The sequence below is a fragment of the Gouania willdenowi genome, chromosome 5 (assembly GCF_900634775.1).
Source record: "Gouania willdenowi chromosome 5, fGouWil2.1, whole genome shotgun sequence".
Taxonomy (NCBI): Eukaryota; Metazoa; Chordata; class Actinopteri; order Blenniiformes; family Gobiesocidae; genus Gouania; species Gouania willdenowi.
Window position 1 is genome coordinate 12,656,241 of NC_041048.1, and position 27,496 is coordinate 12,683,736.

The 27,496-nt window shown below is 37.1% G+C and overlaps 1 protein-coding gene across 2 annotated transcripts; it reads right to left on the minus strand.

Moving 5' to 3' along the window:
- Positions 1-8,420: 8,420 nt before the first annotated feature.
- dctn2 (dynactin 2 (p50)) lies at positions 8,421-26,802 on the minus strand. 2 transcript variants are annotated; one of them, XM_028447537.1, is made up of 15 exons: positions 26,596-26,802; positions 26,231-26,299; positions 23,438-23,443; positions 22,679-22,775; positions 21,612-21,673; positions 21,319-21,417; positions 19,701-19,861; positions 18,944-19,097; positions 18,750-18,815; positions 18,556-18,594; positions 14,067-14,144; positions 13,867-13,938; positions 12,232-12,334; positions 10,717-10,808; positions 8,421-9,136 (listed from the first exon to the last, which is right to left on the minus strand). In XM_028447537.1, the coding sequence occupies exons 1-15, from the start codon at positions 26,629-26,631 to the stop codon at positions 9,050-9,052; spliced, it is 1,221 nt and encodes a 406-aa protein (XP_028303338.1). In that variant the 5' UTR covers positions 26,632-26,802; the 3' UTR covers positions 8,421-9,049. The 2 variants fall into 2 exon arrangements, with proteins under 2 accessions (XP_028303338.1, XP_028303339.1); XM_028447538.1 differs by lacking the exon at positions 23,438-23,443 and having other exon boundaries at positions 26,596-26,801.
- Between the last annotated feature and the right edge of the window lie 694 nt (positions 26,803-27,496).

A 27,496-nucleotide genomic window follows, 5' to 3' on the forward strand; every position in this document is an offset into this window, starting at 1 on the left:
CATTTTGATAAAAGCAACAGATTTTTTTTGAATAAAAAACACCAATACAGGAATATCATTAATGTGGCAAAAAAAAAAAAAATTACAAAATAAAAGGAGATACATGTTTTTGTTTATTATTACACATTTCATGTAGTCTGTGATTACACATTGTACAGGAATATTTAGTACAATTTAATATAAACTCAAGAGTTTAAAGCTGTGTTTTTTTTTAACTCACATAAAATAAATATAATATTCATACCTCAAAACAACATATAAATGTTTTACCAAATCAGACAGTGTCCCAGTAACTACTGGATCCTGACCATTATAATGTAGGTAAACAACAACAACAACTAAAGTGCGTCTAAAATCGGATTTCATCATGTTCCGGTCGTGATGCGGGATGCTCACCCCGCTCGTGTCACTTTGAGCTCTAATCCCAAACTCAGCACACACACACTCACGCGCACACACGCGCACAGACAGCCCCCATAGCAACAGCACCAAGTAGCGAATAGAAAGCTCTAATACTGTCTCTAGGACCGGGTTAAAGCCTGCAGGAAGCACCGAGAACACGTCACGGCCTGAGTGGCTGTTGCTGAGTAGTTAAAGGAGTTAGAGAACAGCCCGCCTTCATCACACTATCTGTGTCTGTTTGTTTATGTCTGTCTGTGTCTGATTGTTTATGTCTGTCTGTGTCTGTTTGTTTATGTCTGTCTGTGTCTGTTTATGTCTGTCTGTCTGTGTCTGTTTGTTTGTTTGTCTGTTTGTGTCTGTCTGTGTCTGTTTGTTTGTCTGTTTGTGTCTGTTTATGTCTGTGTCTGTTTGTTTGTCTGTTTATGTCTGTCTGTGTCTGTTTGTTTATGTCTGTGTCTGTTTGTTTGTCTGTTTGTGTCTGTGTCTGTTTGTTTGTCTGTTTGTGTCTGTTTATGTCTGTTTGTTTGTCTGTTTGTGTCTGTGTCTGTTTGTTTGTCTGTTTGTGTCTGTTTATGTCTGTCTGTGTCTGTTTGTTTGTCTGTTTATGTCTGTGTCTGTTTGTTTGTCTGTTTATGTCTGTCTGTGTCTGTTTGTTTATGTCTGTCTGTTTATGTCTGTGTCTGTTTGTTTATGTCTGTCTGTCTGTTTGTTTGTCTGTTTATGTCTGTGTCTGTTTGTTTATGTCTGTCTGTGTCTGTTTATGTCTGTGTCTGTTTGTTTATGTCTGTCTGTGTCTGTTTATGTCTGTCTGTCTGTGTCTGTTTGTTTATGTCTGTGTCTGTTTGTTTATGTCTGTCTGTGTCTGTTTATGTCTGTCTGTGTCTGTTTATGTCTGTGTCTGTCTGTCTGTGTCTGTTTGTTTATGTCTGTCTGTGTCTGTTTATGTCTGTCTGTCTGTGTCTGTTTTTTTATGTCTGTGTCTGTTTGTTTATGTCTGTCTGTGTTTGTTTATGTCTGTCTGTGTCAGTGCTGTTATGCTGCCTCCATACAATCATAAACAAACCAAAGATAATGTTATTAATAATTATTGAGCCTCATATTGTTATTGTGGCTGTTTTCTATTTACACATTCTCTTAAAGCAGAGGTTCTAAACTAATGGGTCAAGGCCCAAAAATGGGTCATGTGCCTTTGGCTTGGTGAGAAAAAAAAATCCAAAGATTTTATCAACTCTTCACTATCAGCAACACTCTAGTGTTTTTCAACCTTGGGGTCGTGACCCCACGTGGGGTTGCCCAATATATATATATATATGCAATACAATATACAATATATATATTAAATTTTTTAATGTATTCTTTTTCAAATAAACACATCAAACACAACTGCATTCTATATTCTAATCTAGTTCAATGAAATAAATAAATAAAATACTGGCTACTCTGAATTTGTAACACACATGATCAAAAACTATGACCTAAAAATGGTTAATATTTTCTAATTAAATACAAACTGATAGCGTAACCTGAATGAAATGTCATTTATTCCTCTACTCATTTCATTGTCAGTTTACGGATAAATACAGACGCCAAAGTAGTTTTTTTTTTTTTTTTTTCATAGCTCAATGTTACCAGTTTAAAATGTCTCTTTGTAATTGTAGACGGATTTCTGAACTTCAAAGTCTAATTTTCAGAAGCTGTTATCTGATTGGCTGACGCTCCTACAGGCTCGTGTTCAGACTGGGATTCTGTTTAAAACACCATTGGAAACACCTCAACGCACTGTCTGAGAGGAAGGAAATAAAAGAAGGTGGGACAGCACATATAACAATAATAAATGATCAAATATAAAAAATAAATAGAATAGAAGCCTTTGTTGTCAATTAAATTGCACATACTGTATACATCTCCTAACAACATTCAATGTAAAAAAAAATGAAGCCAAACAGACACATATATCATAAAAAGCAACGTGAAGTACGATAAAAGTATGTCTGTATAAAAATATAACGTATGTGAGATTTAATCATGCCACCATGTGAGTTTGTAAAACTTTAATAATGTGATATTATGAAACTATGATGAAATACACCTTTAGAAAACATCAAATACACACTGTATTCAATCAGTCAAAAGCATTGTTTAATGTTTGCGATTTTAATGTTATCTCCTCGATACTATACTGATACTGTATATCATATTTAGCATACGCATGATATACTGTATACGCACAGAGTGAGCTTCATTTTTTCCATTCTTTGTCATTTTAAAATATAAGCGCTGGTAGATTTATTTATTATTTTTTTGGATAACTTTTGTGAATGAATCTTTATTCTAAAAGTGTTGCATGAGAAATAAAAACAACTAAAAATAATAGATTGGGGGAAAAAAAGGTTGTTATGTAGCGCTGGATGTTTATTATCTATGATAGAAATGTTCCATCCACCACTGTACACACGCACACACACACACACACACACACACACACACACACACACACACACACACACACACACACACACACACACACACACACACACACACACACACACACACACACACACACGCACACACACAGAGCAGCTGTCAGAATCCTTCTCCAAAATGAGAGCAAACGATACATCCAATAATAACAGGTGCTGAAGATACAGTAAATCAACATTATACATTGCAACTCTCACACACCACATGTATTGTTAACAATTAAAACATGTATAATTTGAGAGAAAACATGAGATTAAGCAACAAATCCCAACATATAAAGTGTATGACCTTACTGTTACATCAACCTGTCTTACTAATGCTCATCTCACCTTAAGCCCCATCCCATCCTGGGATTTTTGTCATGTGATGACACTCAATATTCTACTCATCTGTGTGTTTGTGTGTTGTTTTTTTTTAAATAATTATAAACTCCAAACCTCATCACCCACCCAGTCAGAAAAGAAGTCACCTTCTATATCTTGTCACATCCTGATTGATTTCCCAGTTAAATGTCACGTCCACTGAGAACTAAAAGAAGGATGCGTGTGTTTGCCGCTGTAGGCCGACTGACTGTAGGTTGTCCTGTTATTATTCTGTTAAAGCTTGTTTACCTCTGAGCCTCAGCCACACCTTTCTTTACACTGTCTTCTCTCTCCATCACTCTGATTTCTCCCCTGCAACAAGCCTCGCTCCTATTGTTGGCTCATCATCACACCTGTTTACGCTCTGATGGATTCTGGAACCAGGGTTGTATGTATGGAGGTAGATTTGTGTCTTTATTATTCAATAATAATAATAAACTTTTCAATCAAAACAAAAAAGACAAATCAAAAAAACTGTCACGTCGATCAAAAATAAATATTTTCAATCTAAGAAAAAGGGTTCAAATGCAAAATATATATATATATATATTTTTTTTTGACTGAAGTCATCTTTATGGGTAGTGCATTTGTGTCTTTATTCAATCAATTAAAACAAAAAACATTTTAATCAAAGAAAGAAATTTTCAATAAAAAACAACTTTCCAATCAAAAATAAATATTTCAATCTAAGAAAAAGGGTTCAAATGCAAAAATATATATATATTTGAGACCCCAATTTCTTTTCTTTTTTTAAAATTTTTTTTGTGTCTTTATTAAATCAATTAAAACAACAACAAAAACATTTTAATCAAAGAAAGACATTTTCAATAAAAAACAACTTCAAAAATAAATATTTTTAAATTTAAATTAAATCAAAGAAAAAAAGTGTTTGAATGCGAAACAAAAAAAAAAAATTTGTGTATTTTAAAAAAGAAAAAAACATTTTAATCAAAGAAAGAACATTTCAATAATAATTAAAAAAAAAACAACTTTCCAATAAAAAATAAATATTTTAAATCAAAGAAAAGTGTTCAAATGCAATTATTTGTGACTCAAATATTTTTTTGCATTTGAACACTTTTTTTCTTTGATTAAATATATATATATATATATTGAATAATAAAGACACAAATCTGCCTCCATAGGGTTGGGCGTCAAGTATAATTGCAATGGTGTAATTGATAATTAATTACAGTTATGAGTAAAGGGGTTTACAAATTAATTTTAGGTTCTGTGCGTGTGCAGACAACAAGGAGAAGCTTTCGCGTTTCAGTATAAATATGATTATGTGGAATAAGATTCTGGAACAGTTTGCTGATGGAAATTAAATGTACAAACCAGACAATTTAAAAGAAAATATAAAGAAAATATCTTTATGTTGTAAGACAATTTTGAAAGTGTTTATGTTTTTTTTTGTGTGTGTATTTAATCAAAATCATAAATATGAGACAAAATTAATTTATTAACAGCAGCAATGGTTAGAAAACAGGATGCTGAAAATTAGATCATTTGTTACTGTAATGTAGATAAAGGGGTGGGGCTAATACTTTTATATGTTCCACCCACTCTCTATCGAACACAAAAAGTGTGTGTATGCAATAATATATGTAATTATTGCCATCTGCATCAATTTTTTTCTTTATTGAAATATTGTTTCTTGCATAATTGCATTTGTTTGAAATAAAAACAGGACATCTACCTATGACGTCATTTTGACTGTAATAAAAAAAAAATATGTTGCTGTTGTAATCATATTTGAATTGTAATTGAGTTCAGATAATTGACTTTGTAATTGGAAATTCTATAAAAATGGTCAATTACAATTTAATCAAACGCAAAACTGGGGAACCATGTTACAGTTCTATGGTCTGAGACGCCCACAACAAAACCATTAATATTAATATTTACATGAATTATAGGAAGCCTAAAAAGGTCATTAAGAGACAAAATAAATTGAATGATAGATAATATTTTTTTTGTGTGTATTTTAAAGCTGATTTAAGACATGGAGGTTATTTATTTCAGGCTCATTAATTGAATTTGAACTTCAGTAACTAAGAACCCAATTGTAATAGACATTCAGAAGAAAAAAAATGTGATTTTAATTATAATTGTAATCACCATAACCATGATAGAATTTAATTGAATATGGATAATTGAAGACGTACTGTAATTGTAATTGGAAAATGTAATTGACCACAACTGTGTCAGGAACGGTTTGCATTAATTCTCATAAAATTAGATTTGTTTTAAGATATGTTCGGTTACAGCCTAAACAGAATATTCAGTTTTTCTACTTTTAAATAAACTTTAAAATTCAGTTTTATACATAAAAAAAATATATAACATTTTCCTTTTTTTAATGTTAGAAATCTTCAATTTACAGAACAGCAATGTGTTTTTTTATTTTTTACCATCGTCCAAAATCCAGATGAGGGTTTATTCTTACGTATGTGTCAGAAGGAAAGAGCAGATCTAACAGGAGACTGTGGGACATTAACATTTAAAGGCCTGTCTGAACAGGTGGAAACACCAGCAGTGAAACACACACATTTCAGTTACGCCATCTTTTTCTTCCTGTCCTTCTCGTTTTCCCCAAATCAACAGCAGACACAGAGATGTTAGAGCCACTAACGTCCTTTGTTGCCACAGGACTTAAACGTCTACTTTTCTTTGTTCCACTGGAGCAACATCTGGCAGTGCTGACAACAGCTTCTGCATTGGAGAATAACTTAGAAACACTTTGCAGGCTGAACTGGCTGTTGTTCAAAGGAATGTCTGTTCATTCATTCATTCATTCATTCTCCATCTGCAGACAGACATGGTGAGGAATAACAATGTCACATTTTTGGTGTTGTTAAAACTATTAATGAGCGGTCCTCATGATAATTATTCATTAGTTGGAATTAGTCTAGGTCAGGGTGGCTTATTCTACTTCACTCAGAGATAGAGGGAATAATGGGGTCCAGTGTGTGTGTGTGTTTATCTGGGGCATTCCTTTCTAGGTTGGAACGTGCATCTATCTGAGCCTGTCTCTCCTCATGTGGAGAGATATAACGCAACTTATATTCAGACTTAAGAAATGTCATAGAAATCAAATCTTTCATTTGGTTTTATTTAATAAAAAAAAATTTTAACAAAAAAAACTAAACTATGTTTTAGTCTTCGTAGAAGAGCTAGAAACACACACTCACACGCACACAGATCCACCTGTGGCAGCTTGTCATACTCAACCCCTCAGCAGCAGTTGTGTACCAATGACTCATCAAAAGCACCTGATCTGTTTCCCTTCATCTCTGTCTGTCTGTCTCTGTGTGTGTGTGTCTGTGTGTGTGTGTGTGTGTGTCATTCCCTCCAACACCTTTAACCTGGTTTTCAGAATAATCCAGAAGATACTGGTTAAGTGACCTTTGATCATGTCTCAGACAGCAGATCACACCAGTCCGACTCCTTTCTATACCTTAAAGGCCAACATTAAATATATATATATATAATTCTGTACTAACAGTTAACAGTTTGTTTTTAAAATGACAGTAGAGGAACAATTACTGTCACAAATGTTATATTCAGATCAGTTTTTTTTAATTTTTTTTTTTTACATTGTGCACTAATTTACTTTCATTCATTTTTAGGAAGAAACCCCTTCTAATTAGTTAGATTCATGGACTGTCCATCTTTGCATTTACTCTTCTGTATGTAATAAAACTTGGGCCAATTGACAGTATATAAGACTTAAAACCATTACCTCACAGCCTGACTCACTAAATATTTGTTTTCTTCATTCATTTATCAAAAGTACAACACACATTCATAAATATACATTAATAAATTAGTAAAACTGTAATGACATACAAACATTAAAAACATGTCACAAATACATATATCACATTAGACTCTAATATGAGCTGGTTTTGTTTTCCATGTTTGACTTGCTCTATAACACAATGAGTCGCCCAAATTCAGCTTCAAGCTTTAATTCAGGTTTAAGCAGAAGTGCAACAGCAACTTCACAGTAGCTTCAATTTTCTGATTAATAAATCATATAACTACATATTTTATAATATAACAATCAAAAAAATAATAAATTCTTCCCTTAGCATCTTAGCATAGTGAGAATAAAACAATAAACATGCCCGTGGCACACATATAGCCTATTTAAAGGGTAAACAAAAAGGGGGCTGGCTCACATAGCGCTACAATGACCCACAAGAACGGAATGCGAAAAAAATGTAAAAAAAAAAAAACTTGATTTTGCAAAATTAAAATCTACAAATTGGATCAATCGATTAAAGTGATTTTTTTTTGTTTTCGCCAAGCTCTATAAGCTTTACAGTTCAATAAATAACAAGATGTGTTTGAATTCTAACTTTTTTTGGCTCAGGTTTGTTGAAGTTTTTTAGCCTCCATCATCGTTCTCCATAAATGCTTTGGAACGCTCACAACACTGTATATGATGATGAATGCCTGAGGAAAATAAACATACCATATTCGATTAATTCACACTGAAATCTTGGACTTCTCTGCTTTACTTACTATATATGTTGAGACGCACATGTTAAGCGTTTCCTTAAGATGAGAAAAAGAAAAGCAGGCCTACACACATTCAGATCAGCTGTTTATTACAGTTGAAAAAAAATTTCCATGTCTGAAGTTTTTCCAAATTTGAACACAATAATGATCATTTTAATGCGTTTGCCTCAGATGAGAGCGTTCACTGCTCCTTCCTCTCGTTTTATCCAATAGGACATCACCAAATTATTATTTGGAGTCTTCATCTCACAGGGTTAATAACGACTAATATAGACATAACTATGAGTATCATTAGTGTTGCGTTTGTAATTCCTGAAGCAGTGTTTTTTGTAAGTACCGTAGATTCCAGTGTTTCGCCTTTTTATTAGATGCTTTGCTGCCACCTACTGGACATTAATGAAAACCACAAACTAGGGTTCTTATTTGACATCTTTAATACACCATGTTATTACACTTCAGGCTGCATTGTTTTTAAATATTGATCAGATTGATGAAAATACTGATTCTTGTCAGTTTTCAGATGAATTCCACCTTTGTGTGGTTTATTACGGAGCAAAAATCACAGATCTCATACTTTGTGATGGTGATAATGTTTCGACACTTGAATTCAAACACACTCACAAAAAAAATAATAAAAAAAGCCAATTTCATCCCACTTTGTTTTTATTGATGGCATTCGTTGACCACAGATGAGCAATGCAACCAAACCTTAGGCAACAGCAAAGCAGATTAAAAGTTGCTCTGTAGTCTTAATTATTATAATAAAGTTACAAGTGTAGAGAAACAAGTTATACAGGCATATTTACAGGCTTTCCTTCCGTGAAACCGCCTTAACAGGCAACACGACAATAGATTTGGATTTAATTCTGTACATAATTGACGTCTTCTGACAGTGATGAGTTATTTGGACCAAAGTTGACACAGTACAAAGTCAGAAATAGTGAAATGCTGTGAAAGCAAAAAGGGGAAGAATCTCCTTCGTTTAAATACTACTATTAATAAAAACAAAATCAGCCCAAACCTCAAAGCCCTAAACACCAACAGGCTGCAATCAGTGGCATGTTTACACCAAACAACTGTGTTTAAGCTCATTTCAACGTAAAAAAAAAAAAACAAGGAGAGACAAAGGTGTTTGGTCTCTTTTTCTTTGATTTTTATACCTTTACCAACTTTCCAACATTTCCACAAAAAGTAGAAGAAGAGCAACCCCCCTCCCCCACTTCCCCACGCTCACCAACCAACTCTTGATAGTTCATCTTCTATCTTGGAATGGCTTATTTCGACAGCTTCTTCATCCGCTGATCAAGTGCAGAAAAGTTCTCCTCAATGGCCACCAGGTTTTCCTTCATTGTCTGCTGGACCTGATGGTTCCACAATATGATGGAAAGGTGGAAAAATAACAATACGGTGAAGAAGAAGCACGAGAGGAGAAACATAAACAGGACGACTCAGAGGGTGTAAACCTCAGCCAAGTGTTAAATATCTGGATCAGTGAATCAGATCATGGTACGGTGATCAATAGGGTTGGGTACACAAACACGGTACCAATATGGCACCAGTTCTGACGTAAACGGTAGCAACCAGACCGAAAAAGAAAGAACATTTGGGTTTACCTAAAAGCCGAACAATGCACCGTGTTTGATAACCTACCTGACGTGGAGCTAAGCACGTCAACAACAGCAGCAGCCAGTGTCGGCCGCTCCTAGAAAAACTGAACCTGCAGTCCCGCTCCCAGTGCTACCAGTGTGGTGCACATCATCACAGATGACAGCAGTCTTTCCTCTTAGCAAACACCGTTGCCATTCAACGTATGACAACAATATATGATCTATGTCTATACTTCAACTCAGTGTCCACTGACTTTCTGCTTAATGTTAAGCTCATAACAAGTTGTGTTTGTAAACAAAACATTAAACTTAGGCTTTAACACCAGATTTAAAAGGCACAGGAATGCAACAGATTGGTTAGCTCAGGGGTTTACGGCAACCAGCGACTCAAGAGCCACATGTGGCTCTTTGCAATGGCTCCCTGTAGCTTTAAAAATAAATATTGAAATAGAGGTTTTTTTTGTTTTTGTTTTACACAAAGGCTATTAATGATTATTGACAAATAAAATCATGATAACAATATTCATCTCCAGTATTATATAGTTTAATACCACATTGTTTAAATTTTTTTAATTGATTTTTTTTTTTTTTTTTTTTAAATTAAAAAATATATAAATATTTTATTTTTTTCCTGATATTTAACCAATACTTTTCTTATTGTATTTTTCACATATTTGTGGACGTTTTTTTTTTTAGCGGAGCACCCTAACTCCTGGGCATGTTGACCAGCTCCTGTTCCGACATGAAAACCTTGAAAATTGCGCCACTTCCTCACCTCCAACCCAGTAGATGGCGCCATAGATATAAGAATAATAATAAATAGGATGTTTTGAAGAAAACAGTTTTGACTCAATTTGTTCTTTGAATGATTAATATCTTCTAATGAACATATACAGCCACTTGATTTTTCATCTCTACGTTTAATTTTGATGTTAACTGGGTAGAATATCGCAATATATCGTGATATCAAGACAATATCGTATCGTGACCCAAGTATCGTGATACGTATTGTATTGCAACATCCTTGCCAATACTCACCCCTAATAAAAATGGGGTCACGATCCAAAAAATACCTAAGGTCTATCTCTGGTTCAAATCTATTTTGTAGTTTTGAAGTAATCCTGCTGAGAGTCAAACTAAAGTAAATAAACATCGGTGAAAATATTTCAGATGCGGAAAAAAAAAAAAAAAAGTTAATTTCTTTGTATCACCAACAGAAGACAGTTTGAATGTGTTAATTTTCTTTACAAAATGAACAAACCCAAAGTATAACATAATCATAGCCATTGAAGCACACTACAAAAGTCAGACCCAAAATGCTTAATGTTTCCAACCTGTGTTAGCAGCGTGTTGTTGTCTTTCAGAGAGTTGTTAATCATCTGCTGAGTGGTGTCCAGGTGGGTCAGCAGCTGGCCAAACTGCATCGCTGTGGGACACAACACAGAACGTTCATCATCTTAAAGAAATTATTGGTTCTCAGCACATAAGCCGAGAGTCGATCCATGTTTACGCTGTGATGAATGGCTGCTTGAGACCTGTAATTATTTCCTTTTGTCGTTGAAGAATGATCTAGAGAGAGGAGAAAAGGTGCAGCTGAAAGCCTGACGAGCCCAGGACAGAGGTGTGGATGTAGAGCCTGGATGATAGATGACCTCTTTCAGCACTAAGCAGTCAACTATCAATATCATCTTCTAATACCAACATTCTGCTTTCATGTGCTAAAGAATAATGTAGCGCATAACATTATGCAAACTGCAGGGAGTTTTTAAACTGTATCACAAGATTTGAATCTAAGTCTGTTGGCGCTTTCACTGGTAATTAAATGCCATGGTTTTAGATTAACTCCATTATCTGTCTGATTGCCATTTTCTCTGTTTTTTAATCTTTTGTCTTAATCACTAGCATGCCTGTTCTAGAAGCACATCTCTATCGCTCAGTGTTAGCTTTCAGTAATCCTGGTTCACATCCAGAATCCAGCATATTTTGAATCTTTAATGTTCCGCCCTTCCCTTCCCCCACTAACCTACATACAATCTCTCCTTGAACTCTCAAAGGGATCATTTCAAGGTTCCATAGAACACAAATGGTGGAGTTTTCTTTGTTTTCAGTCTTTAATGGGATCCCTGGAGCAGAGTTATTACAATGTGTGCAATATGAACCAGTTAATAAAGACAGCAAAAAAGTCAATGTAATACTTTGTAAGAGGGTGAACCCCAAAGGACGTGTGTCCTCATGCGTCGTACAGAGTTTTGTGAATAAAAACAAATTGCTCACTCCGAGTCCTGATATGTGATCACAGAACTCTCTCTTGGTCAGTCTGCCTAAAGCAGGCCCTGAGGAGGCTCAGCCATGTTTTGACTACCGCTATTAGAAACATACATAACCCTGAGAGCACTGAACAGCACACATGCTGAATGCTGGTTAACCTCAGAATCCCAGACCAGTTTGTTCCCCCCAAATAATAATTGAAACATTAAAAAAATATATAATAAATCAGTATTTTTTCTTTTCATGAATTCCGAGACATTGCAAGAGACCCCATTTGAATTCCAGGCGAACACACATGGGGTCACGACCCCAAGGTTGAAAAACACTGTAATAAATGCGGTATTGATTTTATTTTATTAGCACAAATAACAAGACAAAATGTACACAAAGGTTAAAAAAACATAACTGTACAGGAGAGAGTGAGAAGACCATTAGAGGTCTCATAAGACCACCTTCCCAAAGTCAATTTAAACAAAAACAGGCATGAGCAGGTAGGTCAATGTGTATCCACATCTGACCAGCAACCCTATAGCTTGCTACGCAGTGCGCTGATGTAAACCCCCACCACACTAAAGGTTCACCTTGCTCGTGCAGCTCCTTCACAGCCACAAGCCTCTGAACCACCTGAGGAACGGAGGAGGACACGGAATCCCACTTCTGCACCACGTCATACAGCTGGGACACCTGCAAGGAACACAGACCATTACACACAACTGACACGCACACACACAGAGACGCACACAAACACAGAAACACACAGAGACAACCCCTCCCAACTGCTGAACTGAATGTTTCATTCAATGATTTACAATAAAAAACCTCAACAAGAAACAAGTTAACCTGTGACAAAATCAAATCAACGTAATTAATGTCTACATACTTTAAATCAGCAGTGACATCATGTGGAGCGGTGCGCTGTTCTAAAATATGTGATGGCACATTTTATGCTACTATTTTCATGAGTTTGAAAGAGGAATGATCACAACTTTTTCCATTAAAGGTTGCATTGCTTTTACCAATTTAGTTTAAATTTCATACAGAATAGGTTAGTGGTTCTCAAACTTTTCTCTTATTTCTAAATTCAAGTCCCCACTTTGTCCCGACTACTACATTTTGCTCAGAATGCCACAAAACAACTGTAGATCACAGTGATAGAATGAATGAGTGAAACACACATTTTAAAGAATCTCATTTTGTAAATAAGTGGAAAGAAACAGTATTTAGTGCCTCCGGAATAGATTTATTTCTATAGTTTGTATAATTTCCGGTCGTCTCCGGCCTAGTGTGGATCCCAGACTGACCCTTGTATTTTCAGTTCATGTTCTAATCACAATCATTTTGATCATCTTTATTAGGATTGTCATTTTAAACTAAAAATATGAATCCCCTTATTTTTTTATGTTTCCTTTGTTCATTTTTCCACTCTCTCCTTCTCTGAAGTACCCCCTGTATTGACATTGTGTACTACAGGGGGTAGTTTGAGGAACACGGGTATAGGTTACTGCTTGAAGTGTGAGATGTCAGAATTTTTTTTTATTTATTTTTTGAACTGGTTAATTCTAATGGGGTCATTGAGCTCCTTTTGCTTGCTGACCAATACATTGACAACCTGTGCCGTAATTAACTTGCGCTGCCCTCTGTTGGCCCAGCAGAGTAATCACTTTAGAGTTATTGAATCACTTGCTTTTCTTTACTTTGAGAATTTGCATAAAACCAATACTTTTCCAAGGTAATGAAGTCATCCTCTGTTTGACCTCTTATCACCAGGGAGGCAATCATGGATATAGAAGAACTTACATCATCAAAAAAAATCAGAAAGTTTTATCAACACTCTTTCAGTTAGTTATATTATCTTTGCTTAAAAAGACCATGAAATGAAATAAAACTGGTATTATTGCTCCCACAGTGTAATAAATACCAACTGGAGCTAATGAGATGCTCATTAGGAGACACTTTTCAATAAAAATGTGACAGTGTGCTCATCATTTCTGGTTGAACTGGGGACTAATATTCAGCATTTATGGAAGAAGTGACCTTCTCACTCGAATATATTTTATCTTGCTTTGGATAAAAAAAAGAAAAAGGGAAGGAGTTCTTTTCAAATTGCTTCAAGTCAATGATATAAAAACAGATGGTGTGTAAAAAAAAAAAAACAACCAGTGATTATATAGTATCTGCACAGATTTACTAAGGAGGGTCAAACAGGAGTTACTGACCTTGTTCTGAGTTTCAGCGTCTTCAATTGCGGCTTTGTGTTTAGCTATCTCGTTCATTTTTCCAAGCACACTCTAGAAAGAAAAAATAAGAAAAACATTTTAAGCAAATGGCTAAGAAAAGCCAACAAATCACAGCTGAACTACATAAATAATCCAAGTGTCAACTCGACTTGAGCCACAGTTGAACAGAGAACAGCTACCTGCAGCCGGGCTTCCACTTGATCCAGAGTGGCAGCATCCAGCGCACTGACCCTGGCCTGGAGGAGCTCGATGGTGTCCTGACACAGAGGGGCATCACAAATATATTCAAACAACAGCCTGTTTATTGCCTGTTCTGCTGGTACGGCAGAAACAGACCCAGCGTGACCCAGTTCTTCCCTGCAGCACATCATCAGATGGTCTATGTGGTGTCAGTGCTGTGAAACGCTCTTCATTATGTTGACTCAAAATTTTCATCATGGTTTTTTTAAGTGATAGTACCAAGACAGTACCAAGACTAAAAAAGACTAAAAAAAAAAAAAAAACGTGTATGAAAACTGTTTTCATCAACTAATAAAAAGTCAACTTTAATGTTCACACGGGACAAAATCCAATCAAAACTACTTTTTGTTAAGTGGAAGGAGGGACAAGATGACTCATGTTTGTAAGCTTGTAAATTATTTATATTGTAGCATGTTGTATGTATAACGACTGGACAAACTGGTGAGGAGGGCCAGTTCTGTACTGTGCTGCTCCCTAGACTCCATAGACACATTGGGGGACAGGAGGATGGTAGATACAGTGCCTTGCCAAAGTATTCGGCCCCCTTGAACTTTTCGACCTTTTGCCACATTTCAGCCTTCCAACATAAAGATATAAAACTGTAATTTTTTGTGAAGAATCAACAACAAGTGGGACACAATCATGAAGTGAGACGAAATTTATTGGATATTTCAAAGATTTTTAACAAATAAAAAATCGAAAATTGGGCGTGCAAAATTATTCGGCCCCTTTACTTTCAGTGCAGCAAACTCTCTCCAAAAGTTCAGTGAGGATCTCTGAATGATCCAATGTTGACCTAAATGACTAATGATGATAAATAGAATCCACCTGTATGTAATCAAGTCTCCGTATAAATGCACCTGCTCTGTGATAGTCTCAGAGGTCAGTTTAAAGCGCAGAGAGCATCATGAAGACCAAGGAACACACCAGGCAGGTCCGAGATACTGTTGTGGAGAAGTTTAAAGCCGGATTTGGATACAAAAAGATTTCCCAAGCTTTAAACATCCCAAGGAGCACTGTGCAAGCGATAATATTGAAATGAAAGGAGTATCAGACCACTGCAAATCTACAAAGACCCGGCCGTCCCTCTAAACTTTCAGCTCATACAAGGAGAAAACTGATCAGAGATGCTGCCAAGAGGCCCATGATCACTCTGGATGAACTGCAGAAATGTACAGCTGAGGTGGGAGACTCTGTCCACAGGACAACAATCAGTCGTATACGGCACAACTCTGGCCTTTATGGAAGAGTGGCAAGAAGAAAGACATTTCTTAAAGATATCCATAAAAAGTGTCATTTAAAGTTTGCCACAAGCCACCTGGGAGACACACCAAACATGTGGAAGAAGGTGCTCTGGTCGGACGAAACCAAAATCGAACTTTTTGGCAACAATGGAAAACGTTATGTTTGGCGTAAACGCAACACAGCTCATCACCCTGAACACACCATCCCCACTGTCAAACATGGTGGTGGCAGCATCATGGTTTGGGCCTGCTTTTCTTCAGCAGGGACATGTAAGATGGTTAAAATTGATGGGAAGACGGATGGAGCCAAATACAGGACCATTGTGGAAGAAAACCTGATGGAGTCTGCAAAAGACCTGAGGCTGGGACGGAGATTTGTCTTCCAACAAAACAATGATCCAAAACATAAAGCAAAATCTACAATGGAGTGGTTCACAAATAAACATATCCAGGTGTTAGAATGGCCAAGTCAAAGTCCAGACCTGAATCCAATCGAGAACCGAGAGCGCATGAATGTCACTGATTCTTTTGGCCAATGCCAGAGCCAGCAACAAAACAGCTTTTATTGGAGGCAAACTTCAGGTCCGTCTCACCCATCAGTTTGAACGGGGGTCCTGTAAGACCCTCCAGAACCACCGTCAGATCCCATGGTAGAACCACCAATCTGGACACGGGCAGGAACCTGCGCACACGCTTCATAAACCTGCATATCAGCGAATGCTGACTCGCTGGTTTGACCGCAAAGCCCACGTGACAGGCGGCGATCGCCGCCAAATACACTTTCACAGTGGAAAAGGCATTGCTCTTGTCAATCAGGCCCTGCAAGAATGACAAAATCACACCCACTGGGCACTGAAAAAGAATGTGGCCTCCCTGGAGACACCAGTCCTCAAACACCTTCCACGGAGTCATAAAGAGATCTAGTGGAGGGGGCATGAGCGCTCTGTATGGTAGTGATCACGTCCCATGATAACCCTACAGCTGACAGATTGCACCACTCAAGGGCCAGGCCGACAGCACCAGACTCTCTGGGCGTGGATGGAAAACCGTGCCGCCCGCCTGCGACAGCAGCTCCCTGCGCAGCGGGAGCTGCCAGGGGGGAGCACAGAGCAGCTTGCAAATCTGCACCAACCAGTGCATAGCTGGCCAGTGGGGAGCCACCAGGATCAGAGAATGGTTGCATTCTCTTACGCTGTGCAGGGTGGGAGCGAATGCCCTGCCTCCTTAGCGGGGGAATCGCTGCATATGTACAGCGTACAAAGACCCTCGGGCTCAGAGAGAGGCCGAACGGGAGTATGCAGTACTAATAGCATATCCCCATGAAAGCAAACTGTAGGTACTTTCTGTGAGTAGGATATATCAGGATGTGGAAATACCTGTCCTTGAGGTCGACAGATGCGAACCATTCGCTCTGACGTACCAGACGTAAAAGGGAGGAATGCATGAGCATCCTGAAAGTGTATTTCCTGAGGCCCCTGTTCAGGGCTCGTAAATCCAGGATAGGAGGGATCCCGGTCCCCCCTTGTTTGGGGACCAGAAAGTACTTGGAATAAAATCCCTCCCGGGAGCAACCACTGAGATCGCTCCTTTGTGCAACAGAGAGGTGATCTCCTCCTGTAACACACGGGCTGAATCTCCTCGGGCCTGGGAGTGTATTATGCCGGCGAAACTGGGGGGGACAGAAGTAAACTGCAGTCTGCATTCCTTTGATAGCGTCCCTAATACCCAGGGCGGGGCTGCGAGCGCCTTCCATCTGTCTATCCTCAGGGAAAGAGTGGTCAGGTGCTCCGGAGCCCTCACTGTGAAAGGTGCCTTCAGCGGTGCGGTGGCGCCCTCTCCCGGAGGCAGGCTGCATGCAGCCAGACTGTCAGAGAGCGGCAAGATGGTGCCCAGCCATTCGTACTGTGGAACCTGTTCGTCTCTCTTGGTTATCAGAAGGCCGAGCCTTGGCAGAGGGGAAGCGGGGTGTTAAACGCCCGTAGAAGCGAGTGTAAAAGCGGAACAGCTGAAGCTTGCGAACGAGGAACAGTCAGCTTCAGCTTTGGGGTGAGAGAGGAAAGAGGTCAGCCCATCTTTTTCTTTTTCCGTGCCTACGTGCGCTGGGACTGCTGCACCGGTGCAGCGGCAGCTGGAGCCGGGGATTTCCCAGACCAGGCAGGCGGGCCTCGCTGCCTTGAACAGCGAACCCTGGGGAGGAAGCTTAACCTTACAACCTGGTATGGTCTAAAAGCTAAGCGTCAACCCTGCCACCGTTCGTCGGCAGGAAAAAGAAAAAAACCCACCAGTAAACGATTAAACTGGTCAGAGCCAAAAAGTGCGAGGTAGCTGAGAGGAGAAGAGGTTTAGGAGTGTCGCACACCGTTTATCCCCTCCTTTTATAGGAGGTGGGAGGTTCTCCCATCAAACTGATGCGCTTCACCTGCCAATCAGGATTGACAAAGTGAAATAGGTATTCTAAGGAATGTAGCAGAGGCGACATCCCATAGTGAGACATCTCATGAAATATTATGAAATAGAACCAGAAAATTGGCAGCCAATCCACTGTACTGTGTACAGGCCCATGTATGTACTGTATATATCTTCTATTGTTTATTATGCTGTTTTTCTTTTTTTTTTTTCTTAAATTTTATTTATCTGCAGCTGGAACTGTGCAAATTTCCCCTTGTGAGATTAATAAAAGTTATCTTATCTTACAATGTATCACTGTTTGCCTTTGTTTTATGATGGGGACCGGGTCTGCAAATTTGCCTTTGGCTAGACAGCCCATGGACGTGGCATCGGTTGCTATTTTAAATGTAACAATGCTCTCTGTTCTGTCTCTCCTAAATAAACTAATAAATAAATAGTAAATGTGGTCTCAGCCATTCATAATATCAAATATAGCTGTTTATACTTTCAAACATTGATATTAGCCCGTATCAGGTTGATAACTGGTAATTGAAGCTTTAAAAATAATTCATAAACTCTTATGCTACATATTTATGTCGAATAATTCTGTAACAGTCGACAATCTTAATGTAATTTAGTTGACTACAACTAGACTATAACTAAAATACTCCTGATAAAAAATGTTTTAGACTAAAACCAGGTAGCATTTTAGTCAAAAGACTGAGACTAAACCTAAATTAATGTTTTCTGGGGAAAACTACAAACAAAGCTTTGCAAAAAGCATTCTGCTTCTTACCATCAAACTGGCTCCTTGTATACCAGCACTCAGAGGCCCCTACAAAGTGAACATGGAGGAAAAACATATTTAAATATAACACAATGATGACTTCTCTTTCTCTTTCCTTACCTATAACGGTGTATGGATTGAGAGTAAAAAAAAGCAAAAAGGCTGACATTTTGAAAGGATGAGGAGACGAGTAAAGCATGTACCTGCTTGTCTGATCCTGAGCCGACTGATATCTCCAACTCAGCAAGACGTTTCTCCAGCTCTGCCATCTACAGGGACACAATAACAACGCTACATAAAGCTGGCAGCGACATCATCACACTGACATATGCGTATTTTGCCAGAGCGTTCATCCCAGACACTTGACAGTTGTCTCATCCTCCCTGTCTTCTTCTACCTTTGCAGACTCGTAAAATTTCTCCTGCTCTGGTCTGCTGTGCAGCTCATAGAGCACCACTCCATCTGGGCCCTTCGCTGGCACCGTTTGCTTCTTGTCTCCTGGCGCGCTGCCACGACTGCCCTTAGCTGCTTCCAGGTGGGTGAGCAGACGTCTGTGGGAGGGAAGGCCAGATAAACAAGAGCCCTTCCTTAGAGTGTTGCTGTGTTTGTGATCCTCCTGTCCTTGTATTCAAGCTCTAGAACTTCACTGTATTGATCGCTTTGGGTCGGTTACATCTGGGAAATATTACGCACTAGCAGCATTACAGAGAAAAACACAGACGATAGATAAAATACAACTTAAAAATAATATATTACATTCTTAGAGTGTTAAGTGAAGAATTTTTATTTTATTTTTTTAGTTTCAGTCACTCACCAAAGACTGGATTTATTTAGTCATATTTAATTTTAGTATTTCATATGAACACTGCTCCCTTATAATTTGTTGTGCAGAGACCTGGTGCCATCACCTGCTCCTTCCATTCCTCTGTCCTTCTGCAACCACTTCTCCGTCCAATTGAGGAGATGTAAATTTTAATGGCATGAGGGACAAGAGAGTTTTGCATCACCGTCAAGGTGAGTTTTCATCCATATTTATTATTCCCTTCCAAAGTCTTGCTGCCTTCTCTATTTCATCTGTCGTCGTGTTTTGGTGTCCCTGATTTTGTTTACGCACTCTTCGTGTAGTTCTATCTGACCTTCACCCCTCCACCCACCTTGCCAGTGCTCCATCTGGGTCAGCCAGGTTGATGTGAGCCTGTGGTCCCAGCAGTGAGTCGAGGTGGGCAGACACAAGCTGCTGTTTGAGCTGGGCCGCCTGCTGGGCCAGCACCACAGGGGTGAGTCGCTCCTCTGTCACACTTTCCTTTGTAGTGGTCTGGACACAAAGAAACATGAACAGCTTTGAGGAAGTCAAGCCCAACGGAGCCGTCGTGCTTTTTTTTAAATGACCTTGTGTGGAAAATAAGCATTTAATTACTGGCAAAATACAAGGTTTATCAAAAATCAGATCCACTTGTAAGACAACATCAAAGGAAATAAACTAAAACAAATAGGTACATTATAATAGCAAAAATGTGGAGGTTAGGCTTTAATTGAGACCTTCTGGCATTTTTCTTTAGAGAAAAAAAACATGTTACAAATTTGGGAATATAAAATATATTATATATATATATTACTGTTTAATAGGAATTAGGGCGGGGCAATATATTGCGATTCAAAATACATCAAGTTCTCTATTTTGGCGATATAGAAAATTACAATATCGCCTATATCAAGATATATATATATATATTATAGCTTTTTTTTATTTATTAAAATCCACTTTTTTTCTCAAAATAGCTTTTCCTAACCCAGATCTTCCCCATAACAAGCCACATTACAGAACTCACTCACACGTGCTGTCTCTTATAGCAAAAAAAGACTAAAGTGGCACATATTGTGCAGTGGTTTGTTAATAAATGCGCCTGTGTGTCATTTTCAATCAGCAAATTTACCCCTTAATAATATTTATTAAGTCTTTTGGTCATATATGTATATAAAATTCAAAGCTTCATGAAATAAATTCAGGTAAAAAACAAAAACAAAACATTTAACATTTGTTTCTCTTGATTGGATTTTTTTTCTTTTTTATATCGTATCGTGAGCCCTATATCATATTTCATATTGTATCGTGAGTTGAGTATTTGGTTACACCCCGACTGCTTACATTATAACTAATCAGTTGGAAAACAAAACTATAAAGCTACAGAAACTACAAATTCTTGATCACACAATACTAATAATTTGTCATTAAAACCACTAATCCAGCTGCTTGGTCTCACTGTGATACTTAAAAACGTAAGCATTGAAAACTACAGATTGATTCTTTAAAGGTACCAGGTTGAGGATTGAATTACAATTTGACGTTGGACCCAAAAAGCAATGAGTGCGTGTGAGAAGCCAAGTTAATTACATACTAAGTTTAATTTTTAATTAATATCTTCTTTGTTAGTCCGTAGAGCAACTTCATTACCTTTGATCAATGTTAAGTTTGAGTGCATAGCATACACATACAAGCATCAGTGCACACACACACAACCCGCTGAACTTTGGTTCAGATCTTTAAATCCCGGGTGAGATTGTGTGAAGTGAGTTTTAATATTACATCACTAAAAATGTTCCGAGCAAATACGAGCAGTGTTCTGGAGAGAGACGCATCACGACACAGCCTGTGAGCACTGCCATGTGGGAAGGATATTCAGAACCATTTCTGGCATTTCTGAACATAAAATGCTGATTTCTGTCATCCTTTGCACTTTTTATTTGCCCTTACAGATATGAGTGTCATTCTACCTGGATGGCATCCACCTCCTGAGTGAGCTCCTGGATCTCATTCACCAGACGCTGATACTTCTGCTGGGGTGTCTCTTTCACACCACAGCCCTCTCCAAGCTATAAGAAGAGCAAAGAAGCTATAAAAGCAAAGAAGAGACAGGACAGAAATAGCAATAATCGCAGCTTTGTTTCAAGCCGTTAAATTTCATCAGAAAACACATGTACTGAGATGGGGGAGAATATGGTGATGGATCATCTTATGAAATAATACAAGCAGAGAGTTGGATTTCTGCAGCAAAAAAGGCACTTACAATTTCAAATTCTCCTGACTCGTAGCCCACTCTCCTGGTTCTACTGATCCTGTCGGAGAAATCTGTCACGAGGAGGAAAAAATGAGAACTTTACCAGGCTGATCACAGCATACTACACTTATTTCAATTACATGCTAGAAAAACACAGTAGGTTCACATTTTCAACTTTGTTCTATGTAAACATGATCATCATTAGTGATCATGTATTCCTTATTTGATCACGTAAATATCAAATGCAATGTTGGCGTATTATTTCAGAAGCTGCATAATCATTTGCCACAGTAACTTTGGTGAATCAAACTCATCATTATTCGTAGATCTCCAAAAAGTTAATAATTTAATTTGAAAAAATTGAATTGTGCTTCTGAGAGAAAAAGTGATAATGCAGTGGCCTAAATAAATTGAGTGAAGCATTAAGTACATTAAGTTTCTATTGATACCTTTGGGAAATTCCATTAAAACAAGAACTGAGATGCTCAGTTAGTAAAAGACATCCATTAATGCAGGTTTGTCAACCTTTGGGGTCGTGACCCCATGTGGGGTCACCTTAAATCAAAATAGTCACCTGAAATGTCTAGTAATTGATAAAAAATATACTGATACTATATATATATATATATATATATATATATATATAAATAAAATTATTATTATTTAATTGTTATTCTTTACCACACAATCTCAAACAACTGTATTCTGTACTTTCACTTTCTCAAATATTATTCTAGTTAAAATAAAACGTAGTAGAAAAATATCTGGCGCATCTTGACACTTTGTGGCTCTAATCCTGTATAACAAACATGATGAAAAACTAATTCGAGTGAAAAAATGTCTCTCGGGTAACCAGACATTTGGAATATAAAATTGGGGTCAGGACCCAAAAAAGGGTGGGAACCACTGAGTTAATGTATATGTGGACATCTTTTAGACCACATGACATTCCTAAACAAAAACCTTCTCCACACCACTTGTTAAGTAGGAATAAACAAAGCTGTAGATCAATGACAATAAAAAATAAAATAACACAATCGGATAGAAAACAGCTGTAAGATGAACCAGAAACTGACCGAGTCCTTTGGTGTTGACATGCTTGTCCTTGAACTTATCAAAGGCTGCATTGGGGTTGACCACAATCCTCTCCACACTGTCACTGCAAAGCTCTTCCTGTTTATGGAAAAGCCAAACATCAGTAAAATCAGAATTTGCACCTAAGAGTAGAGACACCAAAGTCCTGAGAGCTAATATTCTAATACTCCCTGTAAGCATCGTACAGGGTGATAAGAAAACATTATACTTCATCATTGCTGTGAGATGTGATTGATGTATAGTAATGCTTGATTCATTCAGAACAAAGTGTACCTCAGAGAAACATGAATTTAAAATAAAATCTGTAAAAGCATTGCATTATCATGACTGTTTTTTTTTTTTGTACAAACCGATCATTTCGACTTAATACAAATGTTGTGCAGAAAACAAGTGGTTTCAAAAATTTGAAATGATTTCTTCAAAGTTAAACTTTTATTAGGAAAACAACTTAAAGTGTAATGGTAAAACAATGTTAGAACAATATCAATGTGTGTTTTTCTTCCTACATCAGAGGTGCATGATTAGTGATTCAAGGGAAAACAAAAAGCCACTAGATCACTAGCATCAATATCCTATATTAATAGGATTCAAACACACACACACACACACAAACGAGCAGATGATTAAAGGCTCACACAAAGATTTAGATTTTAAAAATAAATCCATGCCAAAAAAAAAAAAAAGGTACACACGGATGTTACGGGGAGGAGGGAGGGGAGGAGAGTTAGTCAGGCTCTTACCAGCTCCTTGGGTTTCCAAAGAGAGTTAGAGAGAAATCAATAAAACAGCAAAAGGGAGAGAGAAAAAGAAAAGGGGAGAGAAAGAGAGAGAGACAACACAGATTAATGTGGTTATCACATGCCATGCACACAACAAGAACAGTTGGCCGGGGTCGGAGAGAGATGAGAAAGAAAGCAGTGTTTCTTTAGAGTTTCTGCTGAAAACCCTGGAGACACTTTGTTCAGACATGGAAGTCCTCAGTTCTTTCTCTTTTCCCCACTTAAGGGCAGTCAGATGGTCCATTAACACCACTGGGTTACTTCTCTGATATCATGCCGTAGTGAACTGTGTAAGAACATTGAAGGAAACTGGACATTGGTTATAGTGAATTAAGGTTAATAATAAGTAAACCAAAGCACCTCTACACTGTGCAGATTAAGTATTTTCTCCAAAGTACAGTATCGGTGATTATAAACTTAATCTAATAGTCTTGATTATGATTATTGTTAAGCATTAACGTAGAAATAAATGGTGAATGTTGTGTGCAAAATGGCTGCTAAGCTTCATTAAACTGCCCCAGAGCAGTCCACCAGTATGACTGTGGGTTAAATGAATATTAGAGTCTGATAAAAAAAAAGAACAATATATATATATATATATATATCAAAGCCATTATTATTGTTGTTAAAGTCGCTCATCACTGTAATCATGAACCTAATATCTCTTTACAGGATGGAAGGAAGAGACCTTTAGCAAAAATGTTAAATGTCTCAATGAACCAAACACAGGATGTAGAGTGAAAAACCAAATTAGTTCAACACTAAATAACTTTAAATGCACTGGTTTTAGGACAGCAAACCGGCAAGAACAATGAACAAAACTGGATTGTTCTACAACTATATCTGTAATTTATTGAAATGTATCCTAAAACTGAAAAAAATGAATAAATAAAATTTACACTAGAAACTTGATATACAATGGTCATTATACAGAAGTTATCACACCATGTAAAAAGACATTTTCATTCAGCTAGGTTATTAAGTGACAAAAGGGATTTGCAAAAAAAGCCAGTGAAAATATTTCATTTTTTGTTTTAATCTGTATGTCACTGCAACTCACTTTAAATGTCCTTGCGTTCAAATATGGTATAAATACAAAAAAAATTGCATACATAGACATAATTAAACCTTCAATGTCACCTTATGGTCTGACTTGATCAAAGAATTGATAGTTTTGCTTCACACACCAAACAGGAAATAAAGTCCTTAAACAAGTTCGATTAAAAAAAAATAATAATAATAATCTGAAGAATTGAAATTAGGGCTGCACGATAATGCAATAAATTAAGAACTATTAGAAAGAGCTTTTATTTCCAGGATAAAATTTGACAAAAGAAAAGGAAAAGTGAAGTACTATGTGAATCGTCGACATAAAACATGTGGATAAATCATTTTATCAGTAGTAATCAAATCAAATTCCCTTTAGCGTTAACTAATAATATCATCGCTTTAAGCTTGAATATACAACTAAACTTTGTGAGAGAGAGAGAGAGAGAGAGAAAAAAGTTGGACTGAGAGAAATGTACACATTGAATTTTCAGTCTTTCATTTTCTTTTATTGTGCAGCCCTAGAGAATCACTTAGTTGCACTTCAAAACTCAAGAAAATCATCAATAACAAATTTCAAAACAGTAACCAACCTTTTATTAATCCCAATCAGAGGAAAAAATGTAGTGTGCACCTTAAATTGTAACAGCATGCATAAAAAGGCTTAAAGCTCACAGAGTAAAACAGAGCCAGTCTTACTTGTACAAACTAGAGTTCCAGGAGGGTTGGGAGAGAAGCAAACAACGGCAAGGGGTAAAAGGAATAAATGTGGAAACATGGAGGGGGAAAAATGCCAATTAGGATAACCAGGGGTTGTTCAGTCAACAGCCCAGACATTAAAAGTCAACCACTGTCTAATTAATAGATAAAAGGACCACACTGTTACAGTGAGCACATGTCACTGAGTCACAAGATAACGCCTGGGCAAACACTTTTTCTCAACACAATATAGGTCAACATTTCAGAACACTTTCTTTGATATAAGTTCAGCTGTATGGAAAGGAAAATGTGAAGTGAATTGCACTACAATACAGGCCTGTATAAGTCACTCTTTATGACCAGGATAGAAAACACAAACCAAAATGGAATAATGATTCTAATAAACAGACATTATTGTATTAAATGTTTGATGTGAAGGATGCTCAAGGCTATTAATATTGCTAAGATAAAACCAGATTCAATATGGATTACCCTATGCAAGGATGACAAATACATCAGTATCAGATCAAAAGGTGAAGAAGTTAAAATGTTTCCTTTTTCTGCTTCACCTAAATGAAAATAACTCTTTGAATTGTAGCTTGTGGTTGCATTCGTATCTGACGTCATCTTTTTCAAACTATCAAACAACCATCCTTTATGAAAAACATATACTGTTTACACAAACTTAAATGCAAATAAGACCTGCTAAGAGGTGCCCTAATCGTAAACCTGTATTTATTAATATAATAAAACTGACATCTGTGAAACACAACTACATGTTAAATAAATTTGCTCTCACAGGCCATATCTTTAGATTGTTAACAACAGGCAAAAATCACTAGTTTTTAAAACTATTTCACCAATATTACACACACACACACACACGTGTGTGTGTGTGTGTGTGTGTGTGTGTGTGTGTGTGTGTGTTAGCTAGGTTTGCACCATGTTAGCAACCAAAGACATGGATTCAAACTGAATTGTATGTGCATTGCAGATTAATACACTTACCGATTCAAACTGAGCCTGGTCATCTTCTGGTAGGTCACCGGTTTCATACACGTCCGGCTCGTTAAATGCCTATAAAACAACACAAAAACACGACATTTACTTAGATGTGTCGCTTGTTGATCCACTGGATGTTAGCTTCAGCTTGGCCAACGCCCAGAACCGCTAAACAACTCAGACACACCAAACCCCACAAAAAACCAACCCGCAAAAAAGATAACAACACAAACTCTACGTAAACACGCCTTTTTAAAACAACAGTTTAGGACACAGAGTTGTGTTTTGTTGGCAGAGAAAGAGCAGCTCTGTTAGCCGTCACAGCTCCGAGCTAACATGTCTATGTGTCAGCCACAGCAATGGCTACTTACGATTCCAGGCAAATTTGCGTATTTAGGGTCAGCCATTGTGGGCAGGAAGTTCAACTCGTCAAAATATAACTACACACAACGTCAGTAGTGCAGTACAATCGTGAATAATAACAAAGAACAGTGTTGGACAGCAGGGAACGATGGATGAGCCAGCAGTCTGCAGCCGGTCGGGCTGTGCGTTAGATTTTCTACCGAGTAGCAAGAGGCGGTGCTAATGTATTCAGTATCTATTGGGAAACCTCTAGCGCTCTACCAAGGTGAGTAAAACAATCGCATTACGTCCTACGTCATTACGCATTGGCTTTTAACCAATAGGGTTTTACGTTATCTCTGTATTGGTTTCTTTAAATAAGTTTGATTGTCCTTCAAATATATTTTTGATGTTGCATAAAAGTTAAATTAAAAAACATCTATGCATTATTTAGGTTTTCATTATGATATTAGGTTCAAATAATTTTGGTCACAGTCTAATATATATATATATATATATATATATATATATATATATATATATATATATATATATATATATATATATATATATATATAATCACAAGGGGGCGCCAGATATACGAGTAAATTATTCAACGAATAATAGAAACATTATGAAGTGGTTGATGCTTCAATTTGTTTAGGAAACTACCCAAATTATTGAAGAGATATATTATTATTATTATTATTATTATTATTATTATTATTATTATTATTATTATTATTATTATTATTATTATTATTGTTATTATTATCGGGGCCTTTCTTCTGCTAATGGACATTTTTCCCCCCAGTGAAACAAGTATTCTACTTTCATCAGTGGATATTCTAAATTGGTAGCTGAGTGAGTGTGTGCTATTGTTTTGGACCTAATTGTGTGCTGGGCTAAGTCTAATCTATATTTAATTCT

What these genes read in the sequence shown, in the direction of transcription:
- dctn2 (XM_028447537.1), bottom strand. Translation starts at nt 26,631, where the DNA reads ATGGCTGACCCTAAATACGCAAATTTGCCTGGAATC. An exon ending in AGGAGGTGGATGCCATCCAG is followed by an intron (nt 19,862 to 21,318) that starts GTAGAATGACAC and finishes CTTTGTGTCCAG; the next exon opens with ACCACTACAAAGGAAAGTGT. An exon ending in GAAGGAGCTGCACGAGCAAG is followed by an intron (nt 10,809 to 12,231) that starts GTGAACCTTTAG and finishes TGTGTCCCACAG; the next exon opens with CGATGCAGTTTGGCCAGCTG.